The following is a 21168-nucleotide window of genomic DNA, read 5'->3' on the forward strand; positions in this document are numbered from 1 at the left end:
ACACATAATAGCGAGATATTTAATCGTATACAAATGTAAGCAAGGTTGGAAATTATTATGTTTTAGTCAAATATTATATCCGTTTAGGCTTCTTGCAGTCAATCTGCAATTTACAAATGTGTAATTATATTCCTGCCCCCTGACCACCCACTCAAGAATAAAATCTGAGGCTGAATATAGATGATGATCCCCTCTAGTAATTTAATAGGATCGATATGATGGAAAGACAAAGTTATCTTCCATCATCCACTTACATGGACCAACCCAGTCCATCTCTAAACACAACACAGTATGTGAGATGTGTAAATTCAAATGTTGCAATCTAGGCCCTCTCTCAGTCTCTCTCATACAAACAAACACACGCACACTCATACCCATCTCGCTCCCTTTCTAATCATACGCACGCATGGTATACATCGTCCAAGGAAATGCATTTCCTTGGACGATGTATACCATACATATCCCGTACAAACGACGAACAAATCTTAAAACACATCTGCAAACGAACGCGTACACAAACACAGAAAAACTAATCTGTGAACAATCCACTGCAGCTCCTCATCTCTGACAGACACACTACAAAGACAGCAATCGGTGGAGTTAGGCAGGCACATACTACTGCTTACCATACTACTGTCCCACATATACTCTACTGTCAACATTACCAACACCATAATATTCCACTTAGAGCAAACTGATGGGTCGTTCTACCTCAAAACACAAGAGAGGGTTGACATTCACCATCTGATTGTAACCAACGATTTCAGAACAAACAGATATCATTTTGCAGGAATGCTAGTTTTGTTGAATATAATTTGAGCTGAGAAATTAAACTAATTGATTAAACTAATTGATTGCACCCAAATTGGCCATTTTAAATTTATAGAATTCATATAATATTCAATAAATATAGTATCTAACATCCGATTTTAACTTTTTTTCTAACATGACGAACACAAAGAAAGTCAAAAGCCACCCACACCAACAACGAGTATATAGCATCAGTTCTGTTTGAACAGTACGGAGCTGCGGCTCGGAAGATTGTTTCTTCATCCTATTCATTGTATTCTCAGTGAATTTCATTTTTCCCCCCCTGTTCAGTGAAACTAGTTGGGTTTATGTCCCATCCTACATCCTGATATTACCAAGTTCTGACCACTAGATGGTGCGTTTCCTACTATTAGGTGATCATTTTTTTAAAGAACCCCCCAAATTGTTAAAGGGATAGTTCACCCAACTTAATTTGTGGTTTTCTTACCCTGTAAGCTGTCAATGTACCAGGTATGACAGCAACCCATGCTTTGATTTTGTTTACCTGACGACTGTTTCAAATGCTAACTTTTTAGCATTTGTGTCAGAAATCCAGTGCAAGTTAATGGTACCTATATTAGGCATTTTCACGCACGTCTAAATCATTCTAAAGAATCAAAAATTTGAGTTTGCAACTCAATGGTGTTACTCAATGGTGTTACTAAAAAGGTACCAGTCAAAAGTATGGACACCTACTCATTCAATGGTTTTTCATTATTTAATACATTTTAGAATAATAGTGAAGACTATCAAGACTAACCCTAACCCATGAAATAACATGTGGAAGCATGTAGTAACCCCCCAAAAAGTGTTAAACAAATCTAAATATATTTCTGATTCTTCAAAGTAGCCACTCTTTGCCTTGATGACAGCTTTGCACTCTCTCAACCAGCTTCATGAGGTAGTCACCTGGAATGCATTTCAATTAACAGGTGTGCCTTGTTAAAAGTTAATTTGTGGAATTTCTTTCCTTCTTAATGCGTTTGAGCCAATCAGTTGTGTTGCGACAAGGTAGGGGTGGTATACAGAAGATCACCCTATTTGGTAAAAGTCCATATTACGGCAAGAACAGCTCAAATAAGCAAAGAGAAACGACAGTCCATCATTACTTTAAGACATGAAGGTCAGTCAATACAGAACATTTCAAGAACTTTGAATGTTTCTTCAAGTGTAGTAGCAAAAACCATCAAGCGCTATGATGAAACTGTCCCTCATGAAGGTCAGTCAATACAGAACATTTCAAGAACTTTGAATGTTTCTTCAAGTGTAGTAGCAAAAACCATCAAGCGCTATGATGAAACTGTCCCTCATGAGGACCACCACAGGAAAGGAAGACCCAGAGTCACCTCTGCTGCAGAGGATAAATTCATTAGAGTTACCAGCCCAAATAAATGCTTCAGAGTTCAAGTAACAGACACATCTCAACCTCAACTGTTCAGAGGTGACTACGTGAAACAGGCCTTCATGGTCAAATTGCTGCAAAGAAACCACTACTAAAGGACAACAATAAGAAGAATAGACTTGCTTGGGCCAAGAAACACAAGCAATGGACATTAGACCGGTGGAAATCTGTCCTTTGGTCTGCAGTCCAAATTTGAGATTTTTGGTTGCAACCGCCTTGTCTTTGTGAGACGCAGAGCAGGTGAGCGGATGATCTCCGCATGTGTGGTTCCCACCGTGAAGCATGGAGGAGGTGTGATTCTATTCTACTGTATCTTAGTCTATGCCGCTCTGACATTGCTCGTCCATATATTTATACATTCTTAATTCCATTACTTAGATTTGTGTGTATTGTTGTGAAATTGTTACAGTGGGGAGAACAAGTATTTGATACACTGTCGATTTTGCAGGTTTTCCTACTTACAAAGCATGTAGAGGTCTGTAATTTTTATCATAGGTACACTTCAACTGTGAGAGACGGAATCTAAAACAAAAATCCAGAAAATCACATTGTATGATTTTTAAGTAATTAATTTGCATTTTATTGCATGACATAAGTATTTGATCACCTACCAACCAGTAAGAATTCCAGCTCTCACAGACCTGTTAGTTTTAAGAAGCCCTCCTGATCTCCACTCATTACCTGTATTAACTGCACCTGTTTGAACTCGTTACCTGTATAAAAGACACCTGTCCACACACTCAATCAAACAGACTCCAAGCTCTCCACAATGGCCAAGACCAGAGAGCTGTGTAAGGACATCAGGGATAAAATTGTAGACCTGCACAAGGCTGGGATGGGCTACAGGACAATAGGCAAGCAGCTTGGTGAGAAGGCAACAACTGTTGGCGCAATTATTCGAAAATGGAAGAAGTTCAAGATGACGGTCAATCACCCTCGGTCTGGGGCTCCATGCAAGCTCTCACCTCGTGGGGCATCAATGATCATGAGGAAGGTGAGGGATCAGCCCAGAACTACACGGCAGGACCTGGTCAATGACCTGAAGAGAGCTGGGACCACAGTCTCAAAGAAAACCATTAGTAACACACTACGCCGTCATGGATTAAAATCCTGCAGTGCACGCAAGGTCCCCCTGCTCAAGCCAGCGCATGTCCAGGCCCGTCTGAAGTTTGCCAATGACCATCTGGATTATCCAGAGGAGGAATGGGAGAAGGTCATGTGGTCTGATGAGACAAAAATAGAGCTTTTTGGTCTAAACTCCACTCGCCGTGTTTGGAGGAAGAAGAAGGATGAGTACAACCCCAAGAACACCATCCCAACTGTGAAGCATGGAGGTGGAAACATCATTCTTTGGGGATGCTTTTCTGCAAAGGGGACAGGACGACTGCACCGTATTGAGGGGAGGATGGATGGGGCCATGTATCGCGAGATCTTGGCCAACAACCTCCTTCCCTCAGTAAGAGCATTGAAGATGGGTCGTGGCTGGGTCTTCCAGCATGACAACGACCCGAAACACACAGCCAGGGCAACTAAGGAGTGGCTCCGTAAGAAGCATCAAGGTCCTGGAGTGGCCTAGCCAGTCTCCAGACCTGAACCCAATAGAAAATCTTTGGAGGGAGCTGAAAGTCCGTATTGCCCAGCGACAGCCCCGAAACTTGAAGGATCTGGAGAAGGTCTGTATGGAGGAGTGGGCCAAAATCCCTGCTGCAGTGTGTGCAAACCTGGTCAAGAACTACAGGAAACGTATGATCTCTGTAATTGCAAACAAAGGTTTCACTACCAAATATTAAGTTCTGCTTTTCTGATGTATCAAATACTTATGTCATGCAATAAAATGCAAATTAATTACTTAATCATACAATGTGATTTTCTGGATTTTTGTTTTAGATTCCGTCTCTCACAGTTGAAGTGTACCTATGATAAAAATTACAGACCTCTACATGCTTTGTAAGTAGGAAAACCTGCAAAATCGGCAGTGTATCAAATACTTGTTCTCCCCACTGTATATATTACTTGTTAGATATTACAGCACTGTTGGACCTAGAAACATAAGCATTTCGCTACACCCGCAATAACATCTGCTAAACATGTGTGCGAACAATAAAATTTTATTTGGGCTTTGCTGGTGACACTGTCAGTGACATATTTAGAATTCAAGGCACACTTAACCATCATGGCTGGCACAGCATTCTGCAGCGATACGCCATCCCATCTGGTTTGCGCTTAGTGGGACTATCATTTATTTTTCAACAGGACAACACACCTCCAGGCTATTTGACTAAGAAGGAGAGTGATGGAGTGCTGCATCAGATGACCTGACCTCCACAATCACCCGACCTCAACCCAATTGAGATGGTTTGGGATGAGTCGGACCGCAGAGAAGGAATAGCAGCCAACAAGTGCTCAGCATATGTGGGAACTCCTTCAAGACTGTTGGAAAAACATTCCAGGTGAAGCTGGTTGAGAGAATGCCAAGAGTGTGCAACGCAGTCATCAAGGCAAAGCGTGGCTACTTTGAAGAATCTCAAATATATTTTGATTTGTTTAACAATTTTTTGGCTACTACATGATTCCCTATGTGATATTTCATAGTTTTGATGTCTTCACTATTATTCTACAATGTAGAAAATAGTAAAAATGAAACCCTTGAATGAGTAGGTGTGTCCAAACGTTCGACTGGTACTGTAGACAATTTGGATATGAAGCGTGAAAATGCATTGCATATATGAATCTACCAGCTTGGTTTTGGTGCATTTGGACAGAACACAAGAGCACGCTCAACCAATGTGAATTCACTACAAGCATTACTGTAGCAACAATGCCATGTTTGTTGCACAAACATAGATATTGATATCCCTCATGCAATTACAGATATGGATCCATTATAGCTTCGATACATGTGATGATACTGGCCATGAAACTATTGTCAGTGAAGACATATCGGGTCACTCAATGTTGGGAGGAAGTAAGGCCTATCTGTTAATGTTATCTGTCTAGCTAGCTATGCGTTTCATGTGTGAGTTTGTTATCAATGTATCTAGCTAGTGATCTGTTCCATTACACATAAGAGTCATTGGATTAAAAATGTATTCTGCACGGGGGTGTTTTGTTAAGAACCCCGACACTCAATCTGAACATTAGCTTGTGGTACGGTATTGGAAGCATAAGGACCGTATCTTTCATATCAGCAAGAAATCATTTTCAAAGAACAAAAGGTTAAATTGACACACACCTTGATAGGGTTAGTGTTCTCACACGGCCATATCTCCATGTTACAATGCTTGTTTACAAAAAACAGACGAAAGACAAGAGGCAACCACCTGCGCTAAATAACAATCTAGCAGGCTCTGAACACCTACGTGTAAGCGTAACTCGGGAAGTGTGGCAGGAGTGTAGTTTCGTCGGATGGAGGCTATATAGCTGTATGGATCTGTGCAAAACTGCTACAGTAAACGTCTCTTTTTATTTTAAGGATTTTTTCTCGACGATTAAAGATAAGGACCATATGTTCTGTTGCCCTCTATGTGTTCACTGAGCTGTGTGTCACCCCAGTTGGCACCTAGGCATTGGAGGAAACAGTACTAATGCCCTCTGCCAACAACCCACACAGGTTTGAGAGGGACACTGACTGCTGCTATGTTGTTGACACACCACCAGGCCAGCAGACCAGTAATCATGGCAACAGGCCGGCTATCTGCCATTATAATTGGATAACAGGCAAACTAGTTGCTGCGGTCGGCATAGTGATAAGGAGTCTAAATGCTGCACAGTCAGGTAGACCTATAACAGTAACTAACCGTTAGCCTAAAACTACATGATGATAGATTAGGGCTCAAAACAATGTGCATCACATAGAAACTACAGCTATGTTTTTCAGGAATAAGCCTGTGCAGAATAGGGAGAGGTTTTCCCCTAGCAGACCGGTCAGTTGTTTTTGTCAAAATGTGTAAATTATCTGACCAAAGAGCTGTGGTTAGGGGTGAATGCAACTTCTACCTCGAGATGACAATGCACCAACTAGGATAATACTGAGATCTGCTTTGCCCTTTACCCGCCGTCTTTTGCTTATCAAGACCACCGAGAATATATTAAATGGGGTTCTACTGTATGCATCTATGGTCAAGAACACAGTAGTGGCATAGGGGCTACCTGACAGATAGGTTAACTTGAATCAACCAGTATGCTTCTCTCGTCTAGATGTCATTAGGTAGACGTCCTCTGACTACTAGCTAGTACTAGCTGGACATGTCACTAACTGAAATGCTGCTGTCAACCAAGTGACTGTGGCTAGCTAGCTAGTTGGAGTGCTGCTGTCAAAAATGATCTACCTAGCTAACGTTAGCTCTACTTTGCATGTCAACCAAGCAAACTCATGACTAACGTTAAACGAGCTAAGTTTTCTATTCAACTGAACCCATCTGGCTCGATGTTGGTCGTGGTAATAATAGGCAATTGACTAAACTAGTCTAACTAACTAGTTAGCTAGTAGCAAGTCGTTGAAAACTAACTAACGTTAACCTATTGTGTTGACAGCGATGCACCTACTGGTTCGATCAACACACCAAAAAAGCTCGCTAGTACGGCTAACGTTAGCTATAACTTAGATAACTACTGTAGAGCTAGACTTGAAATCGGTAGCAAAGATATGCTAGTTAGCCGTCTAAACTAGCTAACGTAGCTAGCCACCTTCAAAAACATTAACTGGACCACACAAACACCACCCCATGCTAGCTCGCTAATTATGTTAAACACTTTCAGTTGTCAATAGGCCATTACAAAAATGTTAGTGCATTTTGGACAGGATATAACTAAACTTATAGCTGTAAATCCCGTACTGCTTGATTGTCATACAGCGCACGCCCAAGCAGCACTGAATAGAAGGTACGAGCACCACTGCGGACAAGAGACCCCGTCCCCACTGGCACTAACGCGTTAGCTGCACTCTCCCCCTTCCGAAAGTGACAGTTCTATTTACCTTCTTGTCAATACGGACGGTGAATACATCACGATCTTTCAGCGGCTCTCTGCTTAGAACCAAACCGTTGTTAAACTCCTGGACTGGTTGGTTCCGCTGAGCGGTTCGGTTCGAATTCGACAGTCCGATTAGCTTTCCGCTACACGGGTGCAGCTCAGCCGCCATCTTCACAGGGGCGGCTTGCTTCGCGACACACGGGTTTGCGACAATATAAAGCTCCGTTTTTTCTTTTGCGTGTAACTCGAAATAAACGCCCACTTTTTTTTAAAGATGAACGGCATAAGGTCAAGCGAGCAAACTTGCTATATGCAAGTGTGGTAGCGCGCGTTCTCTCCATAATCAATCCAATCAATCAACAGAACATTTATCACTGATTTCCGAGAATGGGCCTTGATTTATATGCATACTTCTACCATAAACCACAACTTAATATAAACGCTTTGAAACCAGGAATTTCCAGTGGTGGAAAAAGTACTACATTTTCATACTTGAGTAAAAGTAAAGGTACCTTAATAGAAAATGACTCAAGTAAAAGTGAAAGTCACCCAGTAAAATACTACTTGAGTAAAGGTCTAAAAGTCTTTGGTTTTAAATATACTTAAGTATCAAAAGTAAATGTAGTTGCTAGAATATACTTAAGTATCAAAAGTAAAAGTACAAATAATTACACATTCCTTATATTTTATTTATTATTTATTTATTTACGGATAGCCAGGGTCACACTAACACTCAGACATCATTTAAAGTCCGCCAGATCAGAGGCAGTAGAGATGACCAGGAATGTTCTCTTGATAAGTGTGCGAATTGGCCCATTTTCTGTCCTGCTAAGAATTCAAAATGTACCGAGTACTTTGTATGAAAATGTATGGAGTAAAAAGTACATAATTTTTTTAGGAATGTAGTGAAGTAAAAGTAATAGTTGTCAAAAATATAAATAGTAAAGTAAAGTACAGATATCCCCCCAAAAATCCCCCCAAAAATACTTAAGAGAAAATTGAAAAAAAGTCGCGGATCTGTACTTTACACCACTGGGAATTTCAAGCACATAGAACTTACAGTTTCTGGTTCATTCAGCATCCAGACAGGTAGCACTATATAAGGCATGCATTATGCTACGATGATACTGTTCATTAATAATGCATAAATATTAAAATAGAGATCAATCATTGATAGCAGTGCGTGAGTCAGCTGGATATTGCAAATCCAAGTCATTATGATGACTTGACATAAGTATGCCTTGGTCACTGAATGGGACATTATCAGTTGCTGTGTATTGAAATATCACATTATTTTATGGAAATAATTTTGCCCAAAATTGAGCTATGAAGAAAACATTTTTACAGTGAAAGACTCCATTATATAGTACCACAGTATGAGTCATATTACCTATAAAACATAGCGGTCAAACAAGGAAATAGATCCAATCATTATTCTAATAGGGGATTTTCGAAACACTTTAAATAAGAGCTGTGTTTCGTGTAAGCTTACCCTGGTGTGACGTTTTGATAACCATGTAAATCTTTCTAGGACAAGGTGACTTTCGTATTTACCCCCCAAAATGTAATGCTAATTAGCTGCTAATGTGGCTATCATAAAGAACTACAAATGTCATGATGACCTGAACGAGACTGCTGAAACGAGGCAAAAGTAAGCATCTCTGCAGTAGCTATCTAATGTTAGCTACATGTAGTAATAAATAAGTTGGCTACATTTCATTAAATTGACAATTCTGTGAAAGTTTTCAATTGACACAATACCTGTTAGCAAAGGTGTCAGCTAAAGATGATGTGCATGAGCTTGCAGGGATGATGTCTACTTTGATGCTAATTAACATTTTAGAATCTGAGAGTAAATAGAAACGAATATATTAATAAAAGCCACCTTGTCCGAGAGAGATTACATGGTTACCAAAACGTCACCCGAGGGTAAGCCTACACGAAACACAGCCCTTATTTGAAGTGTTTCTAAAATTCTCTATGGGGAAAATTAATGGTGTAAAAATGATTGGAACCATTTCCCTGTTGGACAGAGGTTTTATATGACACCTCCACTGCTCTATTTTCTTCACTGTTTTGATGGAAAAGTTGCAGGACTCATGTTACAAGATGGTAGCCTAGCAGTTAAGAGCGTTGGGCCGTTGTGGTTCAAATCCCTGAGCTAATTAGGTGAAAATCTATCAATGTGCCCTTGTGCAAGGGCACTTAACCCGAATTGCTCCTGTAAATCGCTCTGGTTAATGGCGTCTGCTAAATTACAAAAAATAAAGATGGACCACTAGAGGGCGCACGAGGCTGTTGGAGGAGGGACTAAGTTTTGACATCCAGTACAGCAGGTGGCAGTAATGCACCTTTCTATGTCATGTCAAGCTGGCAGAAGTATATATCTACTGTACTGTCTGATATTTCCGTGTGTTCAACTTCATCAGTTTTTTGTTAAAAATGTAACATTAGTGGTTGATAATTAACTACCAAATACAAGATGTGGCAGCCCGATCCTGTCCACAATGAGTTGGTCTCTATTATGAATGAATTAATGATGTCGTTGGAGGAGGAAATTGACAAATGTATGGCGTTCTCGGTCTCCTCAACACAATACAGTACAGGCATTGATGCAGGAGAGACAGGGGAAATTGAAAGAGAATCCAAGTTGGAGGTAAAAGTAAGTGGCCGACTTTACTTCTACAAATACGAAATGTTATCTTCCGTGTTAATCATTTGTTTTATATAACCAGCTTGGATACAGCTTGTTGTTGAATGACAAATAAGTAGCCTGTTCTCTGATTGTAGGTCGAGTTGACATGTGTGATGAAACAGTTCGTGAAACAGACTCTCACCAAAATCAACCAGTTGATCTCCAAAGGCACTGAAGCACTGCGTTCAGAGATTTGCCAGAGTCAAAGTGAGATGAAATCTCTGAAAATGAAGTTATTGGAGATGGCTGATGGTAAGGAAGTACCTGAAAATACAGTGGAAAGAACCCCACAGACAGAGGAAGAGGAGGAATGGACGGAAGCACCTTTATCACCAGAGTTTGCAGAGGATTTTGAGGTATGTTATATTTTACATGTTTGCAAGAATCGTGGGGGTTGAAGTTATCCATGGAGTTGAAGTTATCTTTGAGAATGAGCCTACTACTATTATTATCCGGGGCGGCAGGTAGCCTAGTGGTTAGAGCGTTGGACTAGTAACCGAAAGGTTGCAAGATCGAATCCCCAAGCTGACAATGTAAAAATCTGTCGTTCTGCCCCTGAACAAGGCAGTTAACCCACTGTTCCTAGGCTGTCATTGAAAATAAGAATTTATTCTTAACTGACTTGCCTAGTTAAATGAAGGTAAAATAAAAATCCTTGAATACTAGGACTGACTGGTACTGCCTTTGGGCTCTGCTCTGCGGCTGAGTTACAATTCCAAAAATCGCAATGCTTTTTTTTTTCAGGTTGACGTGCCAACTCCCAGTGGTGAGGCTGACAACACTACAAATGTCAAGAAGGAGGCCACGATCAGAGCTAAAACCATAGCGATGGAACAGTCATTTATATCTCTAGCTAAAATACCTTCCTCCTCACTCATTGAGTCTATCAAACAGGTGGCTATTGCAGACAAACAGGCAGCAAGCAGGCCTACAGACAAACAGGCAGCAAGTAGGTCTATAGACAATCAGGCCACAAGTGCAGACCCCCAAACTCCCAGTGGGGACTCTGTGATGTCCACCAGACCCAGGAGGAAGAAGAGAATAGAAGCGCAACCCACAGCGGCAGAATCAGACGGAAGTGAGGAAAACGCTGATGACCAATGGGAGGAGGAGAGTGCTAAAGCTGGACAAACCTCGAATGACGAATATGTTCACAACATAAAGCCAAGGCCCAACATAAAGAAAAACAAGACTACCACCACCAAGAAAGAGCACCACTGTCTGGATTGCGGTAAGGTTTTTAAGAATTCAAGTAATTTAAAACTGCATCAACAGACTCACACAGGAGAGAGACCTTATTGTTGTGAATTATGCGGGAAATGTTTCCCGACTGCTTGGAAGCTCAGAATACACCAAGCAGTGGTCCACAGAAGAGAGAAGCCGCTTGAGTGTCCAACATGTGGGAAGTGCTTTGCAACAAAGAGTTATTTGGACACTCACGCAAGTGTTCATTCAACAGAGAAACCGTTCCGATGCCTCGTGTGTCAGAAGTGTTTTAAAAGTAAAAAGGGCTTCAAGGAACACACAATGATGCACAGTTCAAATTCAGATTCATATGCGTGTGACAAATGTCCAAAAGCCTTCGTTAAGTTGAAATACCTCAAGAATCACCAGCTAACTCACAGTGGAGGAGGAGCTCACCGTTGTGAATTGTGTGGGAAAGGTTTCAAGACTCCTTCTCAGCTCAAACAGCACCAAGCATCAGTCCATAGGGGAGAGAAGCCATTCCAATGTCCCACATGTGGGAAGTGCTTCGCAACAAAGACCAATTTGAAAATTCACACAAGTGTTCATTCAGGAGAGAGAGCATTCCAGTGCACTCAGTGTCAGATGTGTTTCAAAACCAAGTATACTCTTAACGCCCATAAGAAGACACACACGGACTCCAAGCCGTATGCTTGCGACAAATGCCCAATGACCTTTATTCGGTCTTATTACCTCAGAAGGCATGAAATCTCGCACCTGACCAGCAAGCCATTCGCGTGCAGCCACTGTGGGAAAGGCTTCAAAGGTGAACGTGGGCTCAAGGGACACGAACGCACCCACACCGAAGACCCACCTTATACCTGTGACGAATGTGGCAAGGGTTTCTATCAACACGAATCGTTTCAAGTCCATGCAGCCTTGCACACCGGAGAGAAGCCGTTCACCTGTGATTACTGCAGTAAAAACTTTGCCCTGGCGTCCTACCTTAAAACCCACATCGCAAATCATCACTCTGTCAACAAACCCCACGTCTGTGGGAAATGTGGCAAGAAATATAAGGATTTCACCCATTTCAGAATCCATATGTTTCAGGGTTGTCAAGAGGAGGCTGCGGTGTTGGTTTGACTTTTTATTGTTATTTTGGAATTGTGACGTTGTAATATGTTATGTTTTCACTACAAACATGCATGTTTCCTTGCACAGTACCAATAACATTTGTTTTGAATATATATTTTTTGATGTATACAGACTTGGCCAGTAATACATTTTAAAAATGAACATATTAGGGGATCTATAACCCTCTTAAATTGCGCCTCTGGTTGGATGCAGGTTACAGGCACAACCTGTATCTTTCATTCTGACAATGCTTTGTCATTCATTATTATTTTGGAATTGGGATTAAAGTTGTAATGTTCTTGTTTCACTACAAACATGTGTTTACTTGTTAATCAATATACAACCTTTAGACTTGGCTATGATAGAGCGCAGTGCCACACATTTGTTTTTAAGTCATTTTTTATATAGATGTCAGTATTGTGGAATAGATGAACATCTGAAAAAATCATACTTTGACCATGTAAAATATTAGGCTATAATGATAGTCACTACAAAACATGAATAATAGAGACTTTCACCCAGTAACTACTCAATAACGACTCAAGCCCTCAATAAGTTTATTTCACAGTAATACATCGAGCAGACAGATGCCTCCCTGAATTAACACATCTCCATGTTTAGAAGTCATCAAGATCATGCAGGGCTGTATCCAATGATGTGAAACATTCTGGCAGTTGCCTATAGAAATAGAATGAATAGAGCTGACACAATTCCTTATTCTAACAACCAATCATATCTGTTCTACACGACACGTTTCTGAATTTAACATTCTGTAACAACATCTCTCTGAACAGGCCCCAGTTGTGGCCGCTGTAGCTTGTGGTTAGGACCAGGAGTTTTCACATGACCATGTGACTTCACCAGGAAAACATCGTCTACAGACTCTTTAGCAAAGTCAATGCACTATCTAGTAGTGCACAACAGGTGGCGGTATATACTTACCTCTTAGAAAGGGAAACGCGTAGAACCAGTGTCTGGTTCATTCAGCATCCAGACAGGCATCGCTATATAAGGCATGCATTATGCTTCAATGATACTGTTCGTTAATAATACGTATACATTAAAATAGAGATAGAGATAGAGAAAATAGAGATCAATCAATGATTGCAGTGCTGGATATTGCAAATCCAAGTCAATATGATGACTCGACAGGAGTAGATGCCTTGCTCACCGAATGGGACATTATCCGTTGCGGTGCATTGAGATATCACATTATTTTATGGAAATAATTTGCACCGAAAGTGTGCTATGAAGAAAACATCTGTACAGCGAAAGACTGCATTATTTCCTTCGTTGTTTCGATGCGAAGTTGCAGAGAACGTGCTACAAGACCGACCACTAGAGGGCGCACGAGGCTGTTGGATGAGGGACTACGTGTTAACATCCAGTACAGCAGGTGGCAGTAACGCGCCTTTCAATATAATATACAGCAATGTCAAGCTTCTCGTAGAAGAATACATCCGTTGGTGCGTTGTTGTCAAACGGTCTGTGGTTGTTGTCCTTAACATTTTAACGTTAGCGGTTGATAGCTAATTTACTACCAAAATCAAGATGTGGCAGCCTGATCCTTTCCATAATGAGTTGGTCTTTGTTATGGATGAATTAATGACGTCGTTGGAGGATGAAATTGACAAATGTATGGCGGTCTTAGTCTTTTCCACACAAGACAGGACAGACATTGATGCAGGGGAGACGGGGGAATTTGAAAGAGAATCCAAGTTGGAGGTTAAAGTAAGTGGCAAACTTTACTTCTACAAATTCAAACTGTTAACATATGTGCTAATTAGTTTGCTATTGATAGTGCAGGTTGGCATTTATTGAGAAGACTCATGTACTGTAGTTTAAATAAAGATTAAATAATTAAATAAAATACTGGAGGCAACTCTGCAGAGTGGTCACTAGCTGGCACAGCCACAATGTCATCAAATCTGATTTTAAACCTAACATTAACCACACTGCTAACCCTAATGCTGTGTTTTTATATATTTTTACGATATAGCCCATTTTTACTTTGCTGCTGGCCCATCTGAAGGAAACTGCATCCAGGGTAGGGTTGCCAGGTTGTGCTAATATTTCTCAAAACCCGCCCACAATGCCGGGAAAACGAGACAATTTATTTTTCTGTCAGCCAAGAGAGCTGCCACATTTGAACCAATAAACACTTTCTCCATTAAAAAAAATCTGAGAGCAGCTTCTAGTTTTGTGGCAACATCCATCAAATTCCTTAACTTAAGTTTTTATTTGTATTGTACTGTAGCCTACATGTTTTTGTGTTATGTGTCTTGTATGTACCATTCTTCACCACACATGAAGTCCCCTCCCAGGAAATAAAAGTTATTTTAATTGAATAACGTTATGGAGTGAAGAATGATCATACAACGGGTGGGTCTAATCCTGAATGCTGATTGGTTAAAACCGCATTCCAGCCAGTGTCTATTTCACAAGTTACCACTGGCTAAATCTATGACTTTAAAATAAATGCCTTAACAACCACCCATGTATATAAAAAAGTGATAATGCCCTCGAAGCCGGTGCTTTTGGGTGGATATATTGGCACGGTTTGCCGGCCCGAGACGAAACAACACCCGTGCCAATATATCCTCCAAACACCAGCTTCTCCGGCATTATCATTTAAATATCGACGTAAGACAAAAAAATTGTTTTCTATCAAAATAATAGTTATTGCGAGTTAATAACGTGACGTAATAAAGGAATCTGAATATGTCGCAAGAAAAAAACATAATTCAACCTTATCAAATTTGCCAGATAATTTTCCATCAATGGATGTCGATTTAACTCATTTGACTGAAATGATTAAGCATTAAGGCCATTAAGGCCAAAGGGGGTTTGGTATATGGTCAATATACCACCACTAAGGACAGTTCTTATGCACGACGCAACGCAGTGCCTTATTGCTATTATAAACTGGTTACTAACATAATTAGACCAGTAAAAATAAATGTCTGATATACCACGGCTGTCAGCCAATCAGCATTCAGGGGTCAAACCACCCAGTTTATAATTGTAAATACATTGCCTTTGCACATGTGCATAACTATAGATAAATCCGACAGTAGAGTTTGAGTGATGAAAGTTGGGCAGAGGATCACGAAGTCTCTGCGCAAGAATCACAATTCTTTTGGCTATTTTCTGGCAATTGTGCCATTATTATGTGCCAGATGTCAAGACTACAAACTGCTATAAATTGCCTATTTGCGAGATTCACTTGTCATTTCTAAAATCTTGGTTTATGATTAATTCAACTTTGCCATGGTGTGCTTAGCTAGATGCAGGCCACAAAGACAGTATGATAGGCCTGCATCTCATTTCAGATGGCCAACAGTAGCGTAGGCAAGATGTAGCCTAAACAGAACTATTTAGCAGCTTGCTTAGTTCAAATTGACAGACTCATTTATTCAGCATGAATAGTGAGGCGATTCGAGGTAAGAAGTATTTGTGTTGCCCAATAGCCTGCTGGAATAGGCTTGGGTCGTAATTTTAATCACTGATTCAAATGTGATTCATAATATGGATATGAACTGAATATGCTTGTCAACAACAGCCAGTGTTAGTTTTTTTACCCCCAGCCTAATCTGACTGATACCGTTAATTGCATTCTAACCGCAGTTTATTGGCAATTGTGATAGAGCAGTGACAATGATCACAATTGATCATTTCCAATTTTAATTAACTAAACATGGCCATTAATAATTGCATAATAACGCAAGGCTACAACAACAAGTAAAGGAATAGGCTATTTATTGAATCTATTTGCCAGCTCTAGTTATGCTACACAAGTGGCACAAATTGATTTGCAATGACTCCAGTGATCATCATTTCAACACATTTATTGTATCAAATGGTAGGCTACATTTGATTATTAGGCTACTTGATGGCCAACAGATGCAAATGTATCATTCTCCACATTTAATGTTAGTTTCATTGTGGACTTTTCCCCGTAACAGAAGCACGCAAGGGAGTTCCATAACTTCCATTTCAAATTTCTACTCACGCGGTGCTCGAGACCCAAGAACTGAGTGAAACCCGTCGCCTAATACGGTTTTCTGTAAGTGAAGTCCAGTTCAAACCACCTCCAAGCAACAGTATCTAATGCGCTCTAGTGCTCCTAAAGTCGTTTTCCAGTGCTTTGTTGCCATTATTACTTGATACGCATCAGTTCTAGAGCGTTAATATGTTTAATGGAAAAAGCGTTGGAAATAGGTGTCTCCATAATGATGCTCTAAATAGCCTACCTACAACTGGTGAAAAGTTGTCACGTCTGCCCGCGTGCTGCTCTGTCTCCTCTGTCACTCACGTGACTCTGCGATCTCTCAGGGTTTCCCAAACTAGGTCTCCCCCCATTTTAGTTTTTGCCCTTGAATTATAATAACCAACTCATTATCAGGGGGGCCCCAGGACCGAGTTTGGGAAACCCTGTCTCAACACAAACACCATTCCGACCCTCCCCACCATTCACTCAGCAACATATTCTTAATAGTCAGATGCAGCAGGTCACAGCGAAATGAAATCTATATGATTTTTTAAAAAGAAAAATGCCATGGCAGCATGAATGCTATATATATATATATATATATAAGTAGCCCAAAAACACACAACCCGCAACATCATTTTCAAAGTAGGCTAATTTGGCGAGAGAACCGATGACATGGCAACCCTGCTCCAGTGCAAGACTCATGATGACAAACATCAGCAGCTTGAAAAAAGGTTGTTGTGGAATAAAAAAAGAAGTGTATATCTGTTCTCTGATTGTAGGTCCAGTTGACATGTGTGATGAAACAGTTCGTGAAACAGACTCTCACCAAAATCAACCAGTTGATCTCCAAAGGCACTGAAGCACTGCGTTCAGAGATTTGCCAGAGTCAAAGTGAGATGAAATCTCTGAAAATGAAGTTATTGGAGATGGCTGATGGTAAGGAAGCACCTGAAAATACAGTGGAAAGAACCCCACAGACAGAGGAAGAGGAGGAATGGACGGAAGCACCTTTATCACCAGAGTTTGCAGAGGATTTTGAGGTATGTTATATTTTACATGTTTACAAGAATTGTGCAGTCCGACCATGGGGTTGACATTATCTGTGAGAATGAATCCTATTACTATTATTATCCTTGAATCCCAAAACTGACTGGTACTGCCGTTGTACCTTTGGGCGCTGCTCTGCGACTGAGTTACAATTCCAAAAATTGCAATCCTTTTTTTTTTTTTTTTTAGGTTGACGTGCCAACTCCCAGTGGTGAGGCTGACAACACTACAAATGTCAAGAAGGAGGCCACGATCAGAGCTAAAACCATAGCGATGGAACAGTCATTTATATCTCTAGCTAAAATACCTTCCTCCTCACTCATTGAGTCTATCAAACAGGTGGCTATTACAGACAAACAGGCAGCAAGCAGGCCTACAGACAAACAGGCAGCAAGCAGGCCTACAGACAAACAGGCAGCAAGCAGGCCTACAGACACACAGGCAGCAAGCAGGCCTACAGACACACAGGCAGCAAGCAGGCCTACAGACACACAGGCAGCAAGCAGGCCTACAGACACACAGGCAGCAAGCAGGCCTACAGACACACAGGCAGCAAGCAGGCCTACAGACACACAGGCAGCAAGCAGGCCTACAGACACACAGGCAGCAAGCAGGCCTATAGACAAAAAGGCAGCAAGTAGGTCTATAGACAATCAGGCCCCAAGTACAGACCCCCAAACTCCCAGTGGGGACTCTGTGATGTCCACCAGACCCAGGAGGAAGAAGAGAATAGAAGCGCAACCCACAGCGGCAGAATCAGACGGAAGTGAGGAAAACGCTGATGACCAATGGGAGGAGGAGAGTGCTAAAGCTGGACAAACCTCGAATGACGAATATGTTCACAACATAAAGCCAAGGCCCAACATAAAGAAAAACAAGACTACCACCACCAAGAAAGAGCACCACTGTCTGGATTGCGGTAAGGTTTTTAAGAATTCAAGTAATTTAAAACTGCATCAACAGACTCACACAGGAGAGAGACCTTATTGTTGTGAATTATGCGGGAAATGTTTCCCGACTGCTTGGAAGCTAAGAATACACCAAGCAGTGGTCCACAGAAGAGAGAAGCCGCTTGAGTGTCCAACATGTGGGAAGTGCTTTGCAACAAAGCATTATTTGGACACTCACGCAAGTGTTCATTCAACAGAGAAACCGTTCCGATGCCTCGTGTGTCAGAAGTGTTTTAAAAGTAAAAGTGGCCTCAAGGAACACACAATGTTGCATAATTCAAATTCAGATTCATATGCGTGTGACAAATGTCCAAAAGCCTTCGTTAAGTTGAAATACCTCAAGAATCACCAGCTAACTCACAGTGGAGGAGGAGCTCACCGTTGTGAATTGTGTGGGAAAGGTTTCAAGACTCCTTCTGAGCTCAAACGGCACCAAGCATCAGTCCATAGGGGAGAGAAGCCATTCCAATGTCCCACATGTGGGAAGTGCTTCGCAGAGAATAAAAATTTGAAAATCCACGCAAGTGTTCATTCAGAAGAGAGAGCATTCCAGTGCACTCAGTGTCAGATGTGTTTCAAAACCAAGTATACTCTTAACGACCATAAGAAGACACACACGGACTCCAAGCCGTATGCTTGCGACAAATGCCCAATGACCTTTATTCGGTCTTATTACCTCAAGATTCATCAAGCTTCGCACCTGACCAGCAAGCCGTTTGCGTGCAGCCACTGTGGGAAAGGCTTCAAAGGTGAACGTGGGCTCAAGAGACATGAACGCACCCACACCGAAGATCCAACTTATACCTGTGACGAATGTGGCAAGGGTTTCTATCAACACGAATCATATAAAGTCCATGCGGCCTTGCACACCGGAGAGAAGCCGTTCACCTGCGATCACTGCGATAAAACCTTTGCTCTGGCGTCCTACCTTAAAACCCACATAGTGAAACTTCACTCTGTCACCGAACCCCACGTCTGTGGGAAATGTGGCAAGAAATATAAGGATTTCACCCATTTTAGAATCCATATGTTTCAGGGTTGTCAAGGGGCTGCGGTGTTGGTTTGACTATAAAAAAGAATTGTCTATCATTGGAAATTACAATTTCTCATCTTTCTAATGTTGGAGGGGATCAGAATGTATATTGGAAATATATGGTACATGGAAATCAAGATATGGGGATAGGTGGGATGGGCTGAGAGTAATTGAGGGGTGGGATTAGAAACTCATAATCTGTGTAATAGTTAGGAGTGAAAACACCATATCATGCATACCGGAAATGCCTGAGTACCATTTCAGGTGTAATGTGTATATCAAACTATTTCTGACATGTAATACCTTGTATAAAAATACTATGTCTGAATAATGTGCATGTAACAAAAATGGAAAACAAAGCAAACCCCCCCCCCCCCCCCCCCCTCTTAAATTACTCCCCCCTGGTTGGATGCAGGTTACAGGCCCAACCTGTATCTTTCATTCTGACAATGCTTTGTCATTCATTGTTATTTTGGAATTGTGAATAAAGTTGTATTATGTTCTTATTTCACTACAAGCATATATGTTTACTTTGATAATCAATATACAACCGTTAGACTTGGCTATGATTGAGCAAAGTACCACACATTAGTTTTGAAAAAAATATCTGTACAGATGTCAGTATTGTAGAACATTGGATCAAATCATACTTTGACCATGTAAAATATAAGGCTATAATGATAGTCACTACAAAACATGAATAATAGAGACTTTCACCCAGTAACTACTCAATAATGACGCAAGCCCTCAATAAGTTTATTTCACAGTATACTGTGAGCAGACAGATGCCTCCCTGAATTAACACATCTCCATGTTTAGAAGTCATCAAGATCACGCAGGGCTGTATCCAATGATGTGAAACATTCAAGAGTGTGATTGCGGCCTGTGGAAAAACTCATGCTTTTATTTACCTTTTAACCCACATTTTAATCGCACAGACAATCAGGGGAAATCCAGAATATCAAAAGTGTCATGTAAACACAAGCCACATGCAGGAACCAATGAGATGCTTGGGGGGGGTGCAGGAACGCCCTGAATTGTGGGCCTCATTCACACACACTTGCATTCTGACAGTTGCCGATTAGAAATAGAATAAGGAATCATGTCAGCTCTGTTCATTTTATCTGACAACCAATCATCTATTCTACATGAGGCTGCTGAGGGGAGGATGGCTCATAATGATGAATGGAATGGTATAACTCATGGAAACCATGTGTTTGATGTGTTTGTTATCATTATATTTATTCCGTTCGAGCCATTCTAATGAGCCCGTCTTTCCCAATGAATCTGAATCTGAACATTCTGTAACAACATCCTTGGGCGGATTTGATTATACTGAGCCGCGGGGCAGCGGGCAAAGGCCCGTCAAGTCACTGGCCGAAAGCGGGGAGGGAGGAGCGGCCTTCTTAATTGGGTCACTTTTGTTTTGGGCCGACTTCGCTGTGAGCTTTAAACAGGACACCTGGCTCACGCCCGGGAGGCAGCCCCGTTCCAAATCGAATGCAATCAACTTTCAGCCAATGTAAAACAGTCCTACATGGGCGCCCGGGCGAGATTAATTGAACCCCTTCCTGAACAGGCCCCAGTTGTGGCTACTGCAGCTTGTGGTTAGGGCCAGGAGTTTTCACACAGTGCTGAACCGTCAGGGCCATCTACGCCCTCAGAGAGTGCCTAAGGATAGATACAAATCTGTATATATTTTTTATATATTATCATTTGTAATTTTGTTTTCGTTGATTTAATATTTTTTTGTCTTAATTGTAATGATCTCCTTTTCAATTTCTTCAGTTTGTATTGGAAAAAGAAGGGTTAATATCCAAGAGAAAAAATATCCAATGAGAATTTTTCTTTGGTAGTCTCTTAGTAGAAATAATCTAGCTGGGCTCAACGCTCATTGAATAGACCCCCAGGCTTTGAATAAAAGGGACCAGCCAATGTCGTTGA

The 21168-nt window shown here is 41.2% G+C and overlaps 3 protein-coding genes across 9 annotated transcripts in view; 2 read left to right on the plus strand and 1 right to left on the minus strand.

Annotated features, from left to right (window-relative positions):
* Positions 1-7364, minus strand: part of LOC120030314 (neuralized-like protein 4) — a 32303-nt gene extending 24939 nt beyond the window's left edge. For all 7 annotated transcript variants that reach the window (XM_038975668.1, XM_038975670.1, XM_038975669.1 and 4 more), the window contains exon 1: positions 7188-7364. In XM_038975668.1, the coding sequence (XP_038831596.1) occupies positions 7188-7352 (165 nt within the window). In that variant the 5' untranslated portion in view covers positions 7353-7364. The remainder of the gene's footprint in view (positions 1-7187) is intronic.
* Positions 7365-9565: 2201 nt separating this feature from the next.
* Positions 9566-12508, plus strand: LOC120030376 (oocyte zinc finger protein XlCOF6-like). Its single transcript, XM_038975763.1, has 3 exons — positions 9566-9845; positions 9974-10234; positions 10623-12508. Exons 1-3 carry the CDS (start codon positions 9666-9668, stop codon positions 12207-12209), a joined length of 2028 nt encoding a protein of 675 aa, XP_038831691.1. The 5' UTR covers positions 9566-9665; the 3' UTR covers positions 12210-12508.
* Positions 12509-13671: 1163 nt separating this feature from the next.
* On the plus strand, positions 13672-18011 carry LOC120030241. Its single transcript, XM_038975591.1, has 4 exons — positions 13672-13931; positions 16974-17234; positions 17431-17712; positions 17952-18011. Exons 1-4 carry the CDS (start codon positions 13752-13754, stop codon positions 18009-18011), a joined length of 783 nt encoding a protein of 260 aa, XP_038831519.1. The 5' UTR covers positions 13672-13751.
* The last annotated feature ends 3157 nt before the right edge of the window (positions 18012-21168 follow it).

This window comes from Salvelinus namaycush, chromosome 36 (genome assembly GCF_016432855.1).
Source record: "Salvelinus namaycush isolate Seneca chromosome 36, SaNama_1.0, whole genome shotgun sequence".
Lineage (NCBI taxonomy): Eukaryota > Metazoa > Chordata > Actinopteri > Salmoniformes > Salmonidae > Salvelinus > Salvelinus namaycush.